Raw genomic sequence first — 18902 nt, forward strand, 5'->3', positions numbered from 1 at the left:
GGCAAGTTATTGGAGCAGATTTAAAGGAGGTAATGTCATTGGCGATTTGGTTTCGAACTGTGATGTGTTAGCGGTTAATGAGTGTTGGTATCATTTCATCTCGAACAGAAGTGGATGGCCAAGATATGAACGTTCACCAAATGAAAGGATGCTTGAGTCACTTTATTGTTTCGTACATTTCTCTTTCTCTCGTATAACAAATCACATTTATAATAGAACAACAAATATCTGAATTGATCATTTTACACAGATGAGTCGATAAATTCTGAAACATAAACTTGTCTTCTCAGCTATCAATACTACATTTTAAGGCAGATTTCTACAAGTGGCCAAAATTTGATATTGACCCATTATTATTTCTTTAATAAGTAAAGTCCATCACAACACAGTACAATGGGAGAGACGTCGACAACATAAAAACCACAAGTCTTCACTTACCCCAATTCAAAGTTTTTAGAAACATATTAGTAACACTTTAAACATGAATAAAATATACTATGTATAGTACATCGTTAAGAGTCTTCACTTTATTACATTTTGCCCTTTCTCACAAAGCTATTATTGCATTTCTATCAATTAACCACAACAGCCTGTAGAAAGACACAGCTAAGTTTGATTCACCTTTGTGCAGGCGTTTAAATACAGTTACTGGTAGTTCAGAATCAGAACACAACATCACTTTGTAGGTGTCAAACAAACTGGAATGCAGGAGAAGATATCACATAACGTACCGACAGGGTGACTGGAACAGTATGCCGGTAAAACACATTTGTATGCCCGTGGAACACACATGTACACGTACTGTGCCTTCAGAAAGTATTCACACCCCTTGACTTTTTCCACATTTTGTGTTACAAAGTGGGATTAAAATTGATTTAATTGTAAAAAAAAAAAAAAATGGTCAAAGGGCTATGCAAAATACTCTGTCAAATTGGAATAAAATTCTAACATCTGTAAAAATTAAGAAAAAAAAACAGGAATATATCTTTATTAGATAAGTATTCGACTCCCTGAGTCAATACATTTGAGCTTTTCATTTGAATTCATTTGTTAATTTCAAAAAACATAATTCCACTTTGACATTATGGGGTATTGTGTGTAGGCCAGTGACCTTAAAAAAAAAAATGTTTATTCATATTGAATTCAGGCTGTAACAACAGAATGTGGGGAAAGTCAAGCGGTGTGAATACTTTCTGAAGACTCTGTATCTCTACACGGTCATCTAAAGACTTTCAGAGACAATTTGATCGTTAAAACCAGAGATCCTATAAATTACTACAAGATGTTCTTTGTTAGTCTATGGTTAAAACCCTATAGGAATCACATTCCCAATAGGTATAGAATGGCAGGGCTATGCTGCTATGCTAACTGGAATGTAATGGTCCCCAATGCCTGAAATATAACACTGACCTGCCTCCACACTGTAATGGAGAAAAATACTATCAACAAATCTTCAGGAAAATGTCAGCGAAAATTTTACAAATGAGCTTTCAAAAAAAAAATGGTACATTTAACACTTTAATTTGATACATATACAGTATACTGTTTTCGTATCGTTAAGTGCACAGACCCGATAGTGATGTCAAATTACAAAACAAAACACACATTGCTTATTCCATGAACAAGATTTTCATTGTATATTGTAATATATATATATTTTTTAAGGATTACTATGTTGAAAAAATAGAAAAAAAACATACAAAATACAAACGATTCCGTTAAAAAGTAAAGTTTCTTTAAAAACCATTTGGTTGACACAGATGTAGGATCTTAATTTGATCACCCTGTTGCAGAAATACTTGTAAAACATGTAGTGTATTTACGGTTTAAAAAGGCTTCTGAAGTTTTGTAATTTTCACCAAAAAATTTCAGACTTGATTTTACCTTATGAAAATATGTTCAGCCCTTACAAAAATTTCCATTAATTATAATCCACACATTTCATGTTACTTCAGGATTATTTTCCTACTGTACAAAACTTTCTCAAATTAAGATCCTACATATGTAATAAATTGGCCCACGGGTAGATACACATAATAATATGAATTCCTTGCTTCCTCTGTTTCTGGTATCACCATACATTGACATACATAGAAAATAATCACAGTTAATGTTTGTTGGTTCCTCCATAGGGTAACACTGTTTCTAAAAGATTTACATGAGTTGCACACACACACACACACACACACACACACACAGTCTTACATGACGAGAACGCATGGTGCAGCACAGTTCAGAGGTGGTCGAGTGTGGCACGTCAGATGAGTTATTTTCCGCAGAGCGGTGACGAAGCCGGTATGGATCACAAACTCGTCTCCCTGTCCAACTTTGAGTCCTTCCTCTTATGTCCTCTCTCGCAACCGCTGGAAAACAAAAGGCTACGTGTCACAAACAGCATTAGAGGAGACACATTATGTATTGGAGCCCTGCATGGCAGAAGTGTCACGCAATCCATTGACTTGGGGTGATATTACCACGATGCATAACCACCCTAAACATGCAGTTGTCCAGAGGCAAACCACACCAGAGCATGCTGCGTGTGTGCGTGCAGTGCGTGCCTCCACCATACGCATGCATTCACATTCCCCAAACCAGTGAGCATGAAACATTCAAAACAAACAGACACCGTGGGACATTTGTTTACAACTGAGTGCCAGGTTTGAGTTGGTGTTTTTTTTAACTTTGGATCTTTATGGGTCAAGAGATAACAGGTCGCTCCAGGGTACTTAAGACTGAAGTCCCACATTCAAACTACAGGCACGCGTGCACGACAAAAGACCATCACGTTCATATTGTCACCTCCACATCATACAAGATACGTAACACCATGCCACGGAGGATTGGGAGCCACTTGCCTTTGGGATAATGAGCTTCTGAGAGGTTAGGAAGGGGAGCTTATGATGGGAATGGAATGAGAAAGGATAGAAGTTAATGACCATCTATATCTCTACTGCGAAGGGCGGGACAAAATCCATCTTTTGATGTGTACATTAATATCCACATGAAATATGTTTTGCAGTATTCACACCATGAACAATTGGAAAACAGGAAAGTAGTTGATTGGACAGGTAAATGGCTTACGGCTAATATATAGGTCCAATAAATAGATTAAATGACATTTTTGGTGAAACGTTTATATTGATTGGTGGACATTCCAAACCTTTTGGAGCTTGGGTCCTTCTTGGCGCTGTCACTGGGACTAATACTGTTCCACACGTTCCCGAAGGAGCCTTTGGACATCTCGTCGGAAATGTTCACCGTCGCGGGATCGCTCCTACAGGACACAAAAAACCAAGGGTGCTCTGTCAGTCGCTGCATGTTCTCATGGTCAAGACATCCTCTGAAATGTGTTGATGATTATAGGCCCCGATCTTGAATTAGCTGTAATCGTGGTTTCTGTTGCTGCCACTAAAAAAAAGGTGTGGTTGTGCCGCGGTATTGGCAGAACAATTGACAAAACTCATGCGCAACATGGCCCTCTACAGTTAGTCACCAAAACCTGTACCAGGTTTTTTTTTAAACTAACCTTTTAGTGCCCACAGTCTCTGGATGTTTTGTTAGTTGGACTTACTTGTAATTTCCTTCCAGTGGCAAATTGACTATCCCCTCCTCCTCCTCCACTATAATACTGGGCTCCTCCTGGAGAGAAAGAAATGAAGAAAGTGACTGTTAAAATCACACACTATTGCACCACAAGCCCAGATGACTGATAGAGTCATAATGTGCCAACATATCTGTATGTCTTCAAGATGTTTAAGAGCGCCAAGTACTGTATACCTCTTCTTCTCCTTCCTCTAGTTTCTTCTTCTTCCACTCAGGCATCAGGTCGTCCAGCCAGCTCAGCTCCTTCTTGGTGAACATGAAGTCCAGAAGCTTACGGATGAACACCAGAGCCAACACCTAGAGATGAGAAGCAATTCTCCTCACATTCTCCTCCCGTCAACTAAGTGTTGTGAATGACATCGACACGTGCTGTACCTACTGTACGTAAAGCTGAAGGTGAATACCGAATTAAATATAAAAGTTTAATAAATGCTAACTTACAGACATGACATCTCTTTCTCATGCACGCACACAGACCCCCCCCCCCCCCCAGCAACACGCCCACCCTACACACACGTTACCATCATGGGGAAGACGATGGCATAATTTGAGGTCTTGATGACCCACAGCAGGACCAGGCAGCTGAGCTGGATGATGGTGAAGAGGTGGACCTTCCTCAGGGGGACGTGTCTCAGGTAAATGAAGTCTGGCTGGTGCTTGGCCGGCATGCCAAACAGCTTGAGACGGTCAAAGAACTGGATACCTCTCAGTGAGGACGCTCCCATGTACAAGAACACTCCATACAGTACAGGCATGGGGATAAACTGGAAAGAGACAGGCAGCGCTCCATTTAGTCTTCAACAGTTATGTATGCGTGGGACCATGCTCATGCACTTGTGTGCGTGACTGCTAAAGTGTTAGTGTGTGTGTTGTAATTGATCTCGTGTAGATCTGAGGTCTTGACCTCGGACCTCCCTCACCTTGAGGACAGAGGTCATGAAGACGGAGCAGCCCATGAGCAGGAAGATCATGAGGCCGGTGAAGCGCTGCTCTCTGATCCCCAGGAACTTGGGCTGTTCCCCGGGGGCCGAGCACTCTGACTCCAGCTTCAGGCTGTTGACGTGGGAGATGGAGAGCACGGTGGCCGCCACGAACCAGGGCAGGCCCATCACAGAACACACCCCTAGCATCACCCCCACCACAAACAGGTCCAGGTGGTAGCCACAGCCCTTCTGTTGATGGGAACCAGAGATATGGGGTTATGGCATCCACACAGCAGAGATGCAGGCAGTATACATAGTCTACAATACATGAACAATAAGGAGATATACTGTTCAGCTCTTTAGTTATGGAGAAATGAGGAACAGTATGCAAAGCTTTAGTTTACCATAGCAGCCATAGCAAAATGGGACAGAAATGAAACATTCCCCAAAACATGTTTGGTCAAAACCCCAAAATAGAAATCAGCTTTTAGGGCTTTGACTGTTAATTATATTGTAATAATGATCTGTTACATTTTCAATTTCACACTTTAGCTGTGATCATTTCTTTTTACCATCATACAGCACTAAAAGCTGACAGTAGAATGGCTTGAATTGGCAGCCATCACCTTCAGTTTGTGCTCCTTCCTGTTGATGATAACAGCCGTGATCTGTTGGTCCATGAAGATAAGGATGGTGCAGAGCAGCGCAGGGAGGACCGCGATTATGGTGGTCCACCACGGGTTGCGTCCTATTGGGTTCACGATCCAACCACGGTCGTCTCTGGTTGGCTGTGGGAGGGAGTGAACATGATCATGATCCGTGTGTGTGTGCGCACGTGTGTGTGTGTGTGTGTGTGTGTGTGTACTCACCTTGAACTTGTCGGGGACCTGCAGTTTGGGTGAGGGGATTCCTAGGGCGTAGTCCACTAAGACCATGGTGAGGATGGTGATGAAAACAGCAAAGTCACTGATCTGGGCCCTCACCTGAAGAGCAAGAGGAACTCACAGTCAATCTAGGAACTGAGCTTATGGCGAATCTCTGAGTGCTCAGTGTCATTTGAATACAAGTGAAGGGTCTGCACCATCTTCACTTGTCTGCTTGGCGGCACGGTGTCTCACATCCATCTTGTTCAGGTCGTTGTTGTAAAAGACAATGTGTTCTCAATGACTTACCTGGTTAAATAAAGGCAATTCATCCTAATAATAATAAAGTGCAATAAGTGTAGGATCTCAGATGCCACAAGGGGGCATCAGTATACCGGAAAATCCATTCTTACTCCTGCAGCACACAACAGCACTCATTGCCATATGATTGAAACAGAATGGGTAGATGATCATATTTTTTCACACAATGAGGCACCTGTAGGCGGTTGAACACTGATACATCCACCAAAGTCTGAGCGATTAAGGGACAAGCATCAATCAATCAAATATCATTGAAATCCCTGCACATGTGGCTACCGGTCCACATTCCTTGCACTCAGGAAGCCTGAGGTGTAGATGGACGTGCCTTGGTGGGGAAGTAGCGGCTGGTCTTGAACTCCTTGAGGAAAGCGGACATGAAGACAGTGGAGAAGAAGAGGACCACGGACCAGAAGAGGACGTCAGGAATGTAGGGTCCGTGGGGGCCACAGGCGCTGCCCTCAAACTCCCCCCGGAACACATAGCACTCCTACAACAGGAAGATACAGAGAGAGACCTGAGTGGAACCCCATACCCCATATATTTCCTATGAAGTTAAACGGGATAGACTGGCCATCTTGCCTACTACATACTAAAGCTACCTACTGTGTACTAACAGTACTACATACGATTTAGAACGTGCTGTTTAGTAAAAATCTAGGCTATTCAGTAGGCAACAAATATCAACATACTACTCATCCATACTGAGAAGGCGTCATCTAATGCACAATCACACTTGTTCCCCACTATTTGTTTATGTTTGAATTGTTTGTTTGAAGAGCGCCTATTCTGATTATCAGCTGTTGTCAAACACACGTGGGTGTGAAAAGACGATTCTCTTCCTCAATAGTGTTGCAGCAAATTCTGTGCACCGAACAGAGTATGACATCCTGGCATTTAAAGCATACACATTTTTTGTTGTTGTTACATTTCACATACAATAAAACTTTATTTTTTGGCATACCCAAAAAGCCTACTATTTAGAAAGCAAGTATGGGTATTTGGACACAGCCACTGTAAGGCATGAGTTACCTAGATAGGAAAGATAATAAGACCCAGTCGAAGTTAGCCTGGTCCCAGATCTGTTTGCAGATCGCCAACTCTTACTGTATGGTTGCCACAACCATAGGCTTCACACACTTAACAGATCTGGAACCAGGCTATTTGGAAATTGGCACACTCAATGTTAGGTCAAATGTCTGTACATGTCATCTGTGGTACACTACCACTGACATTTCATAGGCTCCACTATAAATATATTTCGTGTCCTCTATGCACTGATTTGGACAGAATCAAAGGGCATGAGTGACTGGCCAATGCTGAACCATGTCTGTGTGAACCCAGTCATTCATACATGCACGCATGCACTTTGGATTGCAGTCACATAGTGTGAGTGTGTGTGTTCGTGCGTGCATGTGTGTGTGCATGTGTGCATATGCGTGACTGGCTTCATGCAGGTGTGCATACATTATGTGCATGCATCTGTGTGTGTGTGTGTGTGCATACGTGGGAGTGAGATTGACACACTGAGCCTTCAGAAGTGTGACAGAGTCACAGTGAATACTAAAAGAACACTCTATGGTGACTGTGCGTGGTTAAATCCTGTTGAATTCCTGCCTGCATGTCTTTAATCCTGTCACGCTGTTCTGTTCCCTCTGGGGAAACACATTGTACCACCAAGACACAATGTCTATCCCTATAGCCTCACAGCCCTCTCCAGGGGGTGGCTATTTCACCATGAAAAACACACTATATTTATACAATATAATATTTGTTGCAATTTGCTGATGAGCGATATTTTAGAAGTAATCGAGTAAGGAGTGTTAGTTACATTGTTTTATTTATGTTACCTTTATTTAACTAGGCAAGTCAGTTAAGAACAAATTCTTATGTACAATGACGGCCTACCGAAAGGCAAAAGGCCTCCTGCGGGGACGGGGGCTGGGATTAAAAATAAAACATTTAATAAAGATATAGGACAAAACACACATCCCGACAAGAGAAACACCACAACACTGCATAGAGACCTAGGTCAACAACATAGCATGGCAGCAACACATGGCAACACAGCATGGTAGCAACACAACACGACGACAACATGGTAGCAACACAGCATGGTACAAACATTAATGGGCACAGACAACAGCACAAAGGGCAAGAAGGTAGAGACAACAATCATGTCTCAATTTTACTTCAGGGGGTGGTTATTGGTCAATAGTACCCCGTAGTGCCTGACCCTGCACTATAATACTACTGACCTCTAGAAGTTCATGTGATGATTGCACAGTGCGGCTGGTGCTCCGCTACAGAAGGAGGTAGTCCTTACAGAGCATGGCTTCATCCCCCTGAACCCAATATCAGGGCTTTTAGGCTTCAAACCCCTCTTTACCTTGACCTCCATGCTGGTCCAGTTGACCTCTGATGCAGTGATGTTCCTGTCCTCCCAGTACCTCAGAGTGGAGTTGCTGGGATCCTTTGGCTCCACACACGCACACCTGCCAGAGCACAACACACATATGCATAGGTACACACACACACACACACACACACGCACAAGTACACACACACGTGCACAAGTAAACACACACACACACTCGTCATGTTCCAGCCTTAGTCTAAACATGTCAACACATCTGTGTCCTACTATTTGAGTTGTTCCACCTCAAAAAAGCACAAGAAAGAGGATTTGGATTGTTCTGAAATCCTTTCTGTAGTTAGAAACGGATAAGATTAGTGTTCCTGAAATATTATTTTGTTGAAATATAATTCGATTTCTGAGAAATTAAAGGATTGCACCCAAATTGGCCATTTTAATTTTTATGATTTATATGAGCAAAAGCAATTGGTTGTCTACCTAAAGTAGCAAAGAAAATGTTGTGATCCATTTAATAAACACAAGAGACCAGTAAAATGGATAAAAGGGTGTGGTGTCAGTAGCAGGAACAGCTCCATCTAGTGGGCAACATTTGGTCCCTTCACACTAATTTATGATACAGAATAGAAGTGACTTCAATGGCTAATTTCTCTGAACGGGGGGGGGAAACATCACCAGATTCACAGGGAATATATTACAAAAGACGAAGAAGCAATACTCCAAGCAGCAGCTCCGTACTACGTGCCAGACATAGAAAACTGATACTGTATACTGGTTGTTGGGGTGGGTTTGGTGTGAGATGTAGGGGTTCAGTGGGTGGCTTTCATTGGATTCCTCAAGTCTTACTCATTGTTATGAAGAATTATGGTCCAAATCGGATGTTAGTTCCTATATTTGTTTAAGATTATATGAATCCTATAAATTAAAACAGCCAATTTGTGTGACATCAATTTAATTTCTCAGAGATCAAATTATATTTCAACAAAATAATGTTTCAGGAATCCTAATCTTATCTGTTTCTAACTACAGAAGCAATTTCAGAGCAACCTGACATGGCTTGACGAAATGTCATGGAATGACCCATAAGGATTCATCTCGATGACTTCACCAATGTATGGAAAACATTAACTTGACCGTACATTACATCGACTTGGAACGATTACATAATGTATTCATGTACGTCTCTGGGTTTACACATGGGATTATTCAGCATACTGCAATAATCTTGGAGCATTACCGAAAAACTGGATAAACTGCCCATGTTGCCCATCTGTGCTTTGATGATGTAGCTAGCTAACACTAAAACTATGTGTACAGCACTCTGGTATACTGTCTGTGTTGTGGCCCCAAAAAACTGTTTTCCACCTGCAGTATTGTAAGTGGAGTACTACTTACACTTAAGAATGCTACTTAAACAAAGAGGTCAAATTTACTCCTATCACTACTAGTTCCACTGAAGAGTAGCGGTAGTTAGTGGAGTACTGGTTCCATTAATGAGTACACTCTTAGAAAAAAGGGTTTCAAAAGGGTTCTTTGGCTGTCCCCATAGGAGAACCCTTTTTTTTGAGACCAGAACACAGACAGTATACCAGAGTCCTATACACATAGTTTTAGTGTTAGCTAGCTACATCATCAAAGCACTCTGTGGGAAGGGTTATACATGGAACCCAAAATAGTTCTACCTGGAAACAACAGGGTTCAACCTGGAACAAAAAAGGGTTCTTCAAAGGGTTCTCCAATGGGGACACCCGAAGAACCCTTTTAGGTTCTAGATAGCACCTTTTTTTCTAAGAGTATACTACAGGTTAAGATTACTAGTTTAATTTGTTGGCAGTTAAAGGAGCACTACTTCCCCCTATGAGTACTACAGTTAAGTTTACTAGTTGCACTTAAAAGTACTGGTAGTTAGAGGAATAACAGTTCCACTTATGACTATTTGATCCACTTACGAGTATTAGTTCCACTAACTAATACTATTTCCATGACTTACGAGTACTGGGTGAGTTTCTGCAGGTTGTTGTTCATGTTGATGGGGTAGTGTTCCCCCAGGTGGATGAGTTTCTCCAGGGCCTCGTAGATGAAGATGATGCAGATGAGAGAGGCGAAGGCCTCCTCTGTGAAGCGGGTGATGTAACAGACCAGGGAGCTAGCGTCTGTAGCCACCAGGACCAGGCAGAGGAACGCCGTCCACAGGCCGATACAGGCCCTCAGGGAGAGGTAGGACAGGTCATAGTCCCTGTGGACAAAAAAAAAAACACACACACACACACACACACACACACACACACACACACGTGTAACTGGTGGGATGCGAACCCCCATCTCCCACTCAGGAGGGCAACGTCTTAACCATTAGACCAAAAGGACATTCCTTCTTGGGCCGAGGTTGTCACCGATTTTTACACGAGCGCACATACACAGACACACACACATGCATGCGCACACACACAATAAGTGACTGCGATGCTAAGTGCGAGCGTGCATGAATGACTTGTTTCAGAGAGACATGATTCAGCATGAGCCAGTCACTCATGCACGCACTTTGATTCTGTCCAAATCTTTGCATAGTGGAAATGGAGTCACTAACATTAAATATATTTATAGTGGAGCCGTCAATATGTCAGTGGTACAGTACCACAGACATTGTACTTAACATTATCTGACAATACATTTCCAATTAGCCTGGTCACAGATCTGTTCGCATATACAGTATACAGTTGAAGTCAGAAGTTTACATACACTTAAGCCAAATAGATTTAAACTCAGTTTTTCACAATTCCTGACATTGAATCAGAGTAAAATTCCCTGTGTTAGGTCAGTTAAGATCATTACCTATTTGAGTATTTGATAGCATTGCCTTTAAATCATTTAACTTGGGTCAAATGTTTTAGGTAGCCTTCCACAAGCTTCCCACAATAAGTTGGGTGAATTTTGGCCCATTCCTCCTGACAGAGCGGGTGTAACTGAGTCAGGAGTCTAGACCTCCTTGCTCACACACGCTTTTTCAGTTCTGTCCAAAAAAATTATATAGGACTGAGAACAGGGCTTTCTGATGGTCCCTCCAATACCTTGACTTTGTTGTCCTTAAGCCATTTTGCCACAACTTTGGAAGTATGCTTGGGGTCATTGTCCATTTGGAAGACCCATTTGCGACCAAGCTTTAACTTCCTGATTTATGTCTTGAGATGTTGCTTCAATATATCCACATAATTTTCCTTCCTCATGAAGCCATCTATTTTGTGAAGTGTACCAGTCCCTCCTGCAGCAGAGCACCCCCACAACATGATGATGCCACCCCCGTGCTTCACAGTTGGGATAGTGTTCTTCGGCTTGCAAGCCTCCCCCTTTTTCCTCCAAACATAACAATGGTCATTATGGCCAAACAGTTCCATTTTCGTTTCATCAGACCAGAGGACATTTCTACAATACAAAAAGTATTGTCCCCATGTGCAGTTGAAAACCGTATTCTGGCTTGTTTTATGGCGGTTTTGGAGCAGTGGCTTCTTCCTTGCTGAGCGGCGTTTCAGGTTAGGTCGATATAGGACTCGTTTTACTGTGGATATAGATACTTTTGTGCCTGTTTCCTCCAGCATCTTCACAAGGTCCTTTGCTGTTGTTCTGGGATTGATTTGCACTTTTCGCACCAAAGAACGTTCATGTCTAGGAGACAGAACGCATCTCCTTCCTGAGCGGTATGATGGCTGCGTGGCCCCAGGGTGTTTATACTTGCATACTATTGTTTGTACAGATGAACGTGGTACCTTCAGGCATTTGGAAATTGCTCCAAAGGATGAACCAGACTTGTGGAGGTCTACAATTGTTTTTCTGAGGTCTTGGCTGATTTCTTTTGATTTTCCCATGATGTCAAGCAAAGAGGCACTGAGTTTGAAGGTAGGCCTTGAAATACCTCCACAGGTACACCTCCAATTGACTCAAATTATGTCAATTAGCCTATCAGAAGCTTCTAAAGCCATGACATAATTTTCTGGAATTTTCCAAGATGTTTAAAGGCACAGTCAACTTAGTGTATGTAAACTTCTGACCCACTGGAATTGTGATACAGTGAATTATAAGTGAAATAATATGTCTGTAAACAATTGTTCTTAAAATGAGTTGTGTCATGCACAAAGTAGATGTCCTAACCGACTTGCCAAAACTATAGTTTGTTTTCAAGAAATTTGTGGAGTGGTTGAAAAACGAGTTTTAATGACTCCAACCTAAGTGTAAGTAAACCTCCGACTTCAACTGTAGCCATAGTTATAGTCCCTGTGGACACACATACACGTGTAACTGGTGGGATGCGAACCCTCATCTCCCACTCGGAAGACCAACGTATTAACTATTAGACCAAAATGACATTTCTTCTTGGGCCGAGGTTGTCACCGATTTTCACACGAGCGACACACACACGGACACACACGCACACACACAGACAGCCTTAGAAAAACCTATATACTTAAAGTCTTCCTGAATGCCAGGAACAATGTACTGTAGCCATGTCACAGTGATGAGAGCACCTAAGACAACATGACAACGTATCTGAAGTGGGGCAAACTCACTTGCAGAATTTGAAGAGAATCTTCTCAAACACTAGAACAGGGCCTGTGCTGCCTAGGATGGTGAGAGGCTGCCCAGCGAACAGGGAGTAGGCTATCCCAGTCATGGAGGCTCCGAACAGGGACTCAATTGCACTCTGGCCAAAAGGGGAAGTGACAGTAATGGGTTAATGGACGACAAGTTACATAGCGCTTTCATAATAACTACACTGTCTGTGCAGTCTTTATTTGTTGAAGATGGTTATCTACTAGGGGATACGGCAACCAAAACCTAGCTATTCGTTTAGTTCTGCTTCATCGGGACACCATCGTTGCTTTCCTAACGTGTGAATATAAAAGTGCTTTATTGTTGTGCATAACTCCATCAGAAATCCCGACGAACACATGAAGTAAGGCCTTCAGAAAGCCAGACTGTTCTCCTGCCGTTCGTGACAACATGTTGTTAACGCAGCAAAGCCAACGCGTGTCATGTGGTATGAGCGGTGTGTCTTACTATGCGTCCCTCGGTGGCTTCCCCCAGCAGTCCGCCGAAGGTGATGACAGGAGACATGCAGGCACAGTAGAGGAAAAGGAAGGAGGCCAGACACTGCAGGCTCAAAGCGTCCGTGTAGTCAGACAGGTAGTGGGGCGCCTTGCGCTTGATGTCCATGAAGAACCCTCCAAAGAACCTGGAAATCACACACACATTAGCGCATGTACACGAGCACACACACACACACCACCTTAGTGAACCAACATCAATTACCATATGAAGTAAAAGTAGTCAAATGTGTTCCCTTTCATGTTTCAGTTTCAAGTAAAAAGTATGCACCATAGTGTGTTTTTAAATGTTTTTTCTTCCCCCCACAGGCCACACACTAGGAGGCGAGAGGAAACATTCTGATGGTAGAGGAAGCACATGGCGACCTAGCCAGAGGCGGTTGCCGGGGTAACGGGGGGGGGGGGGGGGGGGGCGTGACTTTGAGTGGTATTTCAACCGTGCGGGGATGGATGCTACGCTGTGGCCCTCCGGGAGATCATGGCTCATAGCAGAACTGGGCTGCAGGCCAATCTACTTTACACGTCAGGATGAGTTCCTCAGAGACCTACTGTAGCAGGGAGCATCCCTTACAACTACATCACTTCAAAACCCATGAAATACAGTATCCACTTACTACAGCTGCACATAGCCTACTGCCTCACTCTAAATATACTGTATCACACTACTGCAGCTTCCTCCTCGCTCTAGATACACTCTACTACACTACTGTAGATACCCAAAACACATGACACCTACAATAACGTATTGTTAATAAAGTTGTAACACTGTATTGTGAGTGTCCATTAGTACTTATAAGCTACTGCTAATAAGATACTAATAATTCATGAATTCATATACATTATTTTGCATTGTCAAGTATTTATTAGGCATTTTAAGAGATTAGGTAACACTTTATTTACAGGATCAAAATGCTTATGAGCGAATGCTGTAGGCTATTAACTATTGAACTAATTATCGCCAATAAAACAGATTCAGGTCAGCACTTAGTTACTGCACACTTAGTGCTCGTATTATAAGTGTACATGATTACATGACGAACTAAAAATAGCTTAATAAAAGATTCAAATCGGCCCTTAGTTAACGTACACACAGTTGGTGCATTATATGTGGACATCAAATTGTACAATAAATTGTTACCAAAATAGCTAGAGTGTTTTCCCCAGTGTTGTCGAGGCACATTTTAAGAAGTGACGCTGGTCTTATGTAGGAAAGTACGCATGGATGATTCCAAATGCATATATCACACTGAATCAATCACAGCTCTTTTTGTGAACACAGAGCTCGAGGAACGAGAGAGACCCATAAGGATGTGTTTTTTAAAGGATGGCTAGATGTACTGCTGGGGACAGGGAGAGCCGGAGAGGAGATAAACAGGGGACTGAAAGACAAAGAGGACCTTAGATGGTCCACAGTGGTGTAGATCACACTCACAGTGCTGGCCAGCCTAATCTCAGCCCAAACACACACACCACTTCCCTTCAACTCACAACCACCACACACACACACACACACACTCAAACCTACCTTCCTGTGCGCTGTAGCTCTGGGCCTCCATGGCCACCAGGTTCCTCTGCTTCTCCCAGATCTCCATTGGGTAGAGGAGGGACCTTGCGCTTTTCCTGTGTGGTAAAGAATAGAGGTCAGAGGTCAGATGGAAAATAAATATTTATTTGCCAAAAATAGCTATATCATTTATTTTCAGTGCATCTCCGCTAGTAGGGATTGTCCTAAAATAGCCTGTCAGGAAAAACATTCCTTCCAACAACACGGGATTGCTTTTTTAAGGACAAGCAGTCTGGCACGTACCAAAAACAGCTGATGATAGAAAAACAAAACAAATTGATTCAGAAGGGATTTAGAGCATGTCCTTGGGGTACACCAGCAGTTAAATCCGAGTAAAATTCCGATTGGGTTTAGCCAGTGAGGCAGTCGGAAGCAAACTAAGAGATGATGGCATAGGGTCAGAGTCAACTATATATGCATCTCAAAACAAGTCTCTGGTTAGGGGTGATGGCATAGACACCACCAGGAAGAGGCTCACCTGAGAGGGCACATTTTTGGGCGGCTCTATCCTGATGGAGGGGTCCCACTCCCCAGGTGGCAACACAGTGACCTGGTCCAGGAACTCATCGATGCCGGCCACCAGGTCGTTCCTGTCCTTGGCTTTATACGCCACGTCATGGAACACCTGGGAGGTTGGCAGAGAGGGAATGGGGTTAACCTGTATGTGTCATAAACTTGGCTAACATAACCAAAGGCCACGCAGGGAAAAGCACACACAGGACTACTGCAACGTGGCTACATACCTCGTCTGTCATCAGAGTTGCGATGGATCGGCCAATCTCATGGTACTGTGGTCCTTTTCCCAGAGGCCCCAGCAGAATGAACAGGAACCTGAGGGAGAACAGAGAAGAAGGTTTTAACCATGTTTTTTTTTAACCTTAAATAGAGTGCATCCACTCAGGAACTTACCCAATGCAAAAACACCTATCCCACTTCAGTTACAAACACATACAATTCATAGTATTAACCGTAATCATCATCAACAACAATATTATAATAAAATGAAAGTGTGCGTGTCTGACCTGGTGGTGATGGGGACCTCAGCCAGGCCGTTGAGCAGCACGGCGGGACACAGACGGACAAAGGCCACCACAGGCTGCTCCAGGAACTCTAGCTCCCCCACCAGGACATTGGATGCCTCTGCACCGGGTGGAATCTTCTTCATGAAGTGGAGGTCAATCTACAGACATTAATCCTATTTAGCTAATAGGAGATAGGAAAATATGCTAAATAGGGTCGACTGAAATGAGGGCCAAGGGATCATGGATAGGCCCACTGAGAAATCTGTCATAAATAGGCTACAGATGTCTGGCTAGATACTGGGTTGTGACTAGAATCCGTGGGTTTATTATTCATTGAGCTACAGACAAAGGGCTAAACGCTTTGAGTGGGTCACACAACATAGAAAATGCACTGGTCTAAAACATACTAACTGGTGGTTAACATAGTCACAGTAATGTAGCTACTTGCTAATGTACTGCATGTCGATAAAAAAGTTGAATAGTGCTTAGTAGAAACTTTTGGGTAACCTGGTAGCCTGGTAGCCAACCTTAGTATGACGACAACCATAGAACATACAAATAATGGTGCGACCAGGCTAGACCTTGCTGAAGTCCACATGGCTGTTCTCCCGGCTGACATGTTCCTTGCCCTCTGTGGTGGCTGGCTGGGACTGGGGAGAGACAGTCTGACCTGGGAGACATCAGGACGGGAGAGAGCCAGACTGTTAGTCACTCTCACTGGACAACATACTGCACTATATTCAGATTAAGACTTTTAGTGTAACACTATAATCTAGATGAAATTCATCAATTCATTAATCCTACCTAGATTAAAGAAGGAATGAGGCCTTGACGATTGTCTTTGTGATCAAAACGTTGCACTTCCTAAGTTGAATTTGCAAGTAGTACTATTTTACTTTGAAGGTTTGGTACTGCCCAACAGATTAGAGAAAACACAGGGAGATTATGCTATGGTGCACTGGAGGCAATGAAGTGGTTATGACTGGTTTCTGTGTTTGCAACATCTAAATGAGTTCCATTTGAGAACGGCCCAGTGTTAGTCTCAGACTAGACTATAGGGGTCCTGGCTAGTTGCCTGTATAGATCTCCTCATCGGAGTCCATTATTGGGATAGGGCAGTAACCCTGGCCAACAGCCTGGTGGAAGCCAAAGCGAATGGAGCTCCGCTTAGCTCTGCAAGGCAGGGATTGGCTGTCTGGATCTGAGGGGAGGCACGGCAGGAGTGCTTTGGGGCTTACAGATGGGGAAGGGGTGATGGTGGAGGTGGACACACATGGAGGGCAGCACACACACAGAGGCCATGGCCTGCAGGAGAAGGTCTGTCTGAAGGCTTGTCTGCATGTGTTTGTGTCAGTCTTGGGGGGTGCCTTCGTCTTAAAGGTGCAAAAAAAGGGGGGGGGGGCCTGTCGACTGGATATGTAAACGAACACACACACATGCACACAGACACAAGCAGACGTGTATATATACAGTGCCTTGCGAAAGTATTCGGCCCCCTTGAACTTTGCGACCTTTTGCCACATTTCAGGCTTCAAACATAAAGATATAAAACTGTATTTTTTTGTGAAGAATCAACAACAAGTGGGACACAATCATGAAGTGGACCGACATTTATTGGATATTTCAAACTTTTTTAACAAATCAAAAACTGAAAAATTGGGCGTGCAAAATTTTTCAGCCCCCTTAAGTTAATACTTTGTAGCGCCACCTTTTGCTGCGATTGCAGCTGTAAGTCGCTTGGGGTATGTCTCTATCAGTTTTGCACATCGAGAGACTGATTTTTTTTCCCATTCCTCCTTGCAAAACAGCTCGAGCTCAGTGAAGGTTGGATGGAGAGCATTTGTGAACAGCAGTTTTCAGTTCTTTCCACAGATTCTCGATTGGATTCAGGTCTGGACTTTGACTTGGCCATTCTAACACCTGTATATGTTTATTTTTGAACCATTCCATTGTAGATTTTGCTTTATGTTTTGGATCATTGTCTTGTTGGAAGACAAATCTCCGTCCCAGTCTCAGGTCTTTTGCAGACTCCATCAGGTTTTCTTCCAGAATGGTCCTGTATTTGGCTCCATCCATCTTCCCATCAATTTTAACCATCTTCCCTGTCCCTGCTGAAGAAAAGCAGGCCCAAACCATGATGCTGCCACCACCATGTTTGACAGTGGGGATGGTGTGTTCAGGGTGAGGAGCTGTGTTGCTTTTACGCCAAACATAACGTTTTGCATTGTTGCCAAAAAGTTCAATTTTGGTTTCATCTGACCAGAGCACCTTCTTCCACATGTTTGGTGTGTCTCCCAGGTGGCTTGTGGCAAACTTTAAACTACACTTTTTATGGATATCTTTAAGAAATGGCTTTCTTCTTGCCACTCTTCCATAAAGGCCAGATTTGTGCAATATACGACTGATTGTTGTCCTATGGACAGAGTCTCCCACCTCAGCTGTAGATCTCTGCAGTTCATCCAGAGTGATCATGGGCCTCTTGGCTGCATCTCTGATCAGTCTTCTCCTTGTATGAGCTGAACGTTTAGAGGGACGGCCAGGTCTTGGTAGATTTGCAGTGGTCTGATACTCCTTCCATTTCAATATTATCGCTTGCACAGTGCTCCTTGGGATGTTTAAAGCTTGGGAAATCTTTTTGTATCCAAATCCGGCTTTAAACTTCTTCACGACAGTATCTCGGACCTGACTGGTGTGTTCCTTGTTCTTCATGATGCTCTCTGCGCTTTTGACGGACCTCTGAGACTATCACAGTGCAGGTGCATTTATACGGAGACTTGATTACACACAGGTGGATTGTATTTATCATCATTAGTCATTTAGGTCAACATTGGATCATTCAGAGATCCTCACTGAACTTCTGGAGAGAGTTTGCTGCACTGAAAGTAAAGGGGCTGAATAATTTAGCACACCCAATTTCTCAGTTTTTGATTTGTTAAAAAAGTTAGAAATATCCAATAAATGTCGTTCCACTTCATGATTGTGTCCCACTTGTTGTTGATTCTTCACAAAAAAATACAGTTTTATATCTTTATGTTTGAAGCTTGAAATGTGGCAAAAGGTCGCAAAGTTCAAGGGGGCCGAATACTTTCGCAAGGCACTGTATATATACATACAGTATATCACCAAAGTGAGTACACCC

At 43.0% G+C, this 18902-nt stretch overlaps 1 protein-coding gene across 4 annotated transcripts in view; it reads right to left on the reverse strand.

The window, feature by feature from the left end:
* Positions 1 to 147: 147 nt before the first annotated feature.
* Positions 148 to 18902, reverse strand: part of LOC110495804 (sodium-driven chloride bicarbonate exchanger) — a 46885-nt gene continuing 28130 nt past the window's right edge. For 3 of the 4 annotated variants that reach the window (XM_021571244.2, XM_021571242.2, XM_036952254.1), the window contains 18 exons: positions 16345 to 16433; positions 15764 to 15921; positions 15485 to 15572; positions 15220 to 15366; positions 14703 to 14797; positions 13131 to 13305; positions 12641 to 12774; positions 10072 to 10317; positions 8097 to 8202; positions 6036 to 6197; positions 5396 to 5509; positions 5153 to 5314; positions 4524 to 4775; positions 4125 to 4367; positions 3778 to 3900; positions 3572 to 3639; positions 3161 to 3274; positions 148 to 2363 (listed from right to left, as the gene is read on the reverse strand). In XM_021571244.2, the coding sequence (XP_021426919.2) occupies positions 2303 to 2363; positions 3161 to 3274; positions 3572 to 3639; positions 3778 to 3900; positions 4125 to 4367; positions 4524 to 4775; positions 5153 to 5314; positions 5396 to 5509; positions 6036 to 6197; positions 8097 to 8202; positions 10072 to 10317; positions 12641 to 12774; positions 13131 to 13305; positions 14703 to 14797; positions 15220 to 15366; positions 15485 to 15572; positions 15764 to 15921; positions 16345 to 16433 (2537 nt within the window). In that variant the 3' untranslated portion in view covers positions 148 to 2302. Of the gene's footprint in view, positions 2364 to 2855; positions 2895 to 3160; positions 3275 to 3571; positions 3640 to 3777; positions 3901 to 4124; positions 4368 to 4523; positions 4776 to 5152; positions 5315 to 5395; positions 5510 to 6035; positions 6198 to 8096; positions 8203 to 10071; positions 10318 to 12640; positions 12775 to 13130; positions 13306 to 14702; positions 14798 to 15219; positions 15367 to 15484; positions 15573 to 15763; positions 15922 to 16344; positions 16434 to 18902 lie in introns of all 4 variants that reach the window. The other variant, XM_036952253.1, reaches the window with a different exon arrangement.

This window comes from Oncorhynchus mykiss, chromosome 18 (assembly GCF_013265735.2).
Source record: "Oncorhynchus mykiss isolate Arlee chromosome 18, USDA_OmykA_1.1, whole genome shotgun sequence".
NCBI classification, from domain to species: domain Eukaryota; kingdom Metazoa; phylum Chordata; class Actinopteri; order Salmoniformes; family Salmonidae; genus Oncorhynchus; species Oncorhynchus mykiss.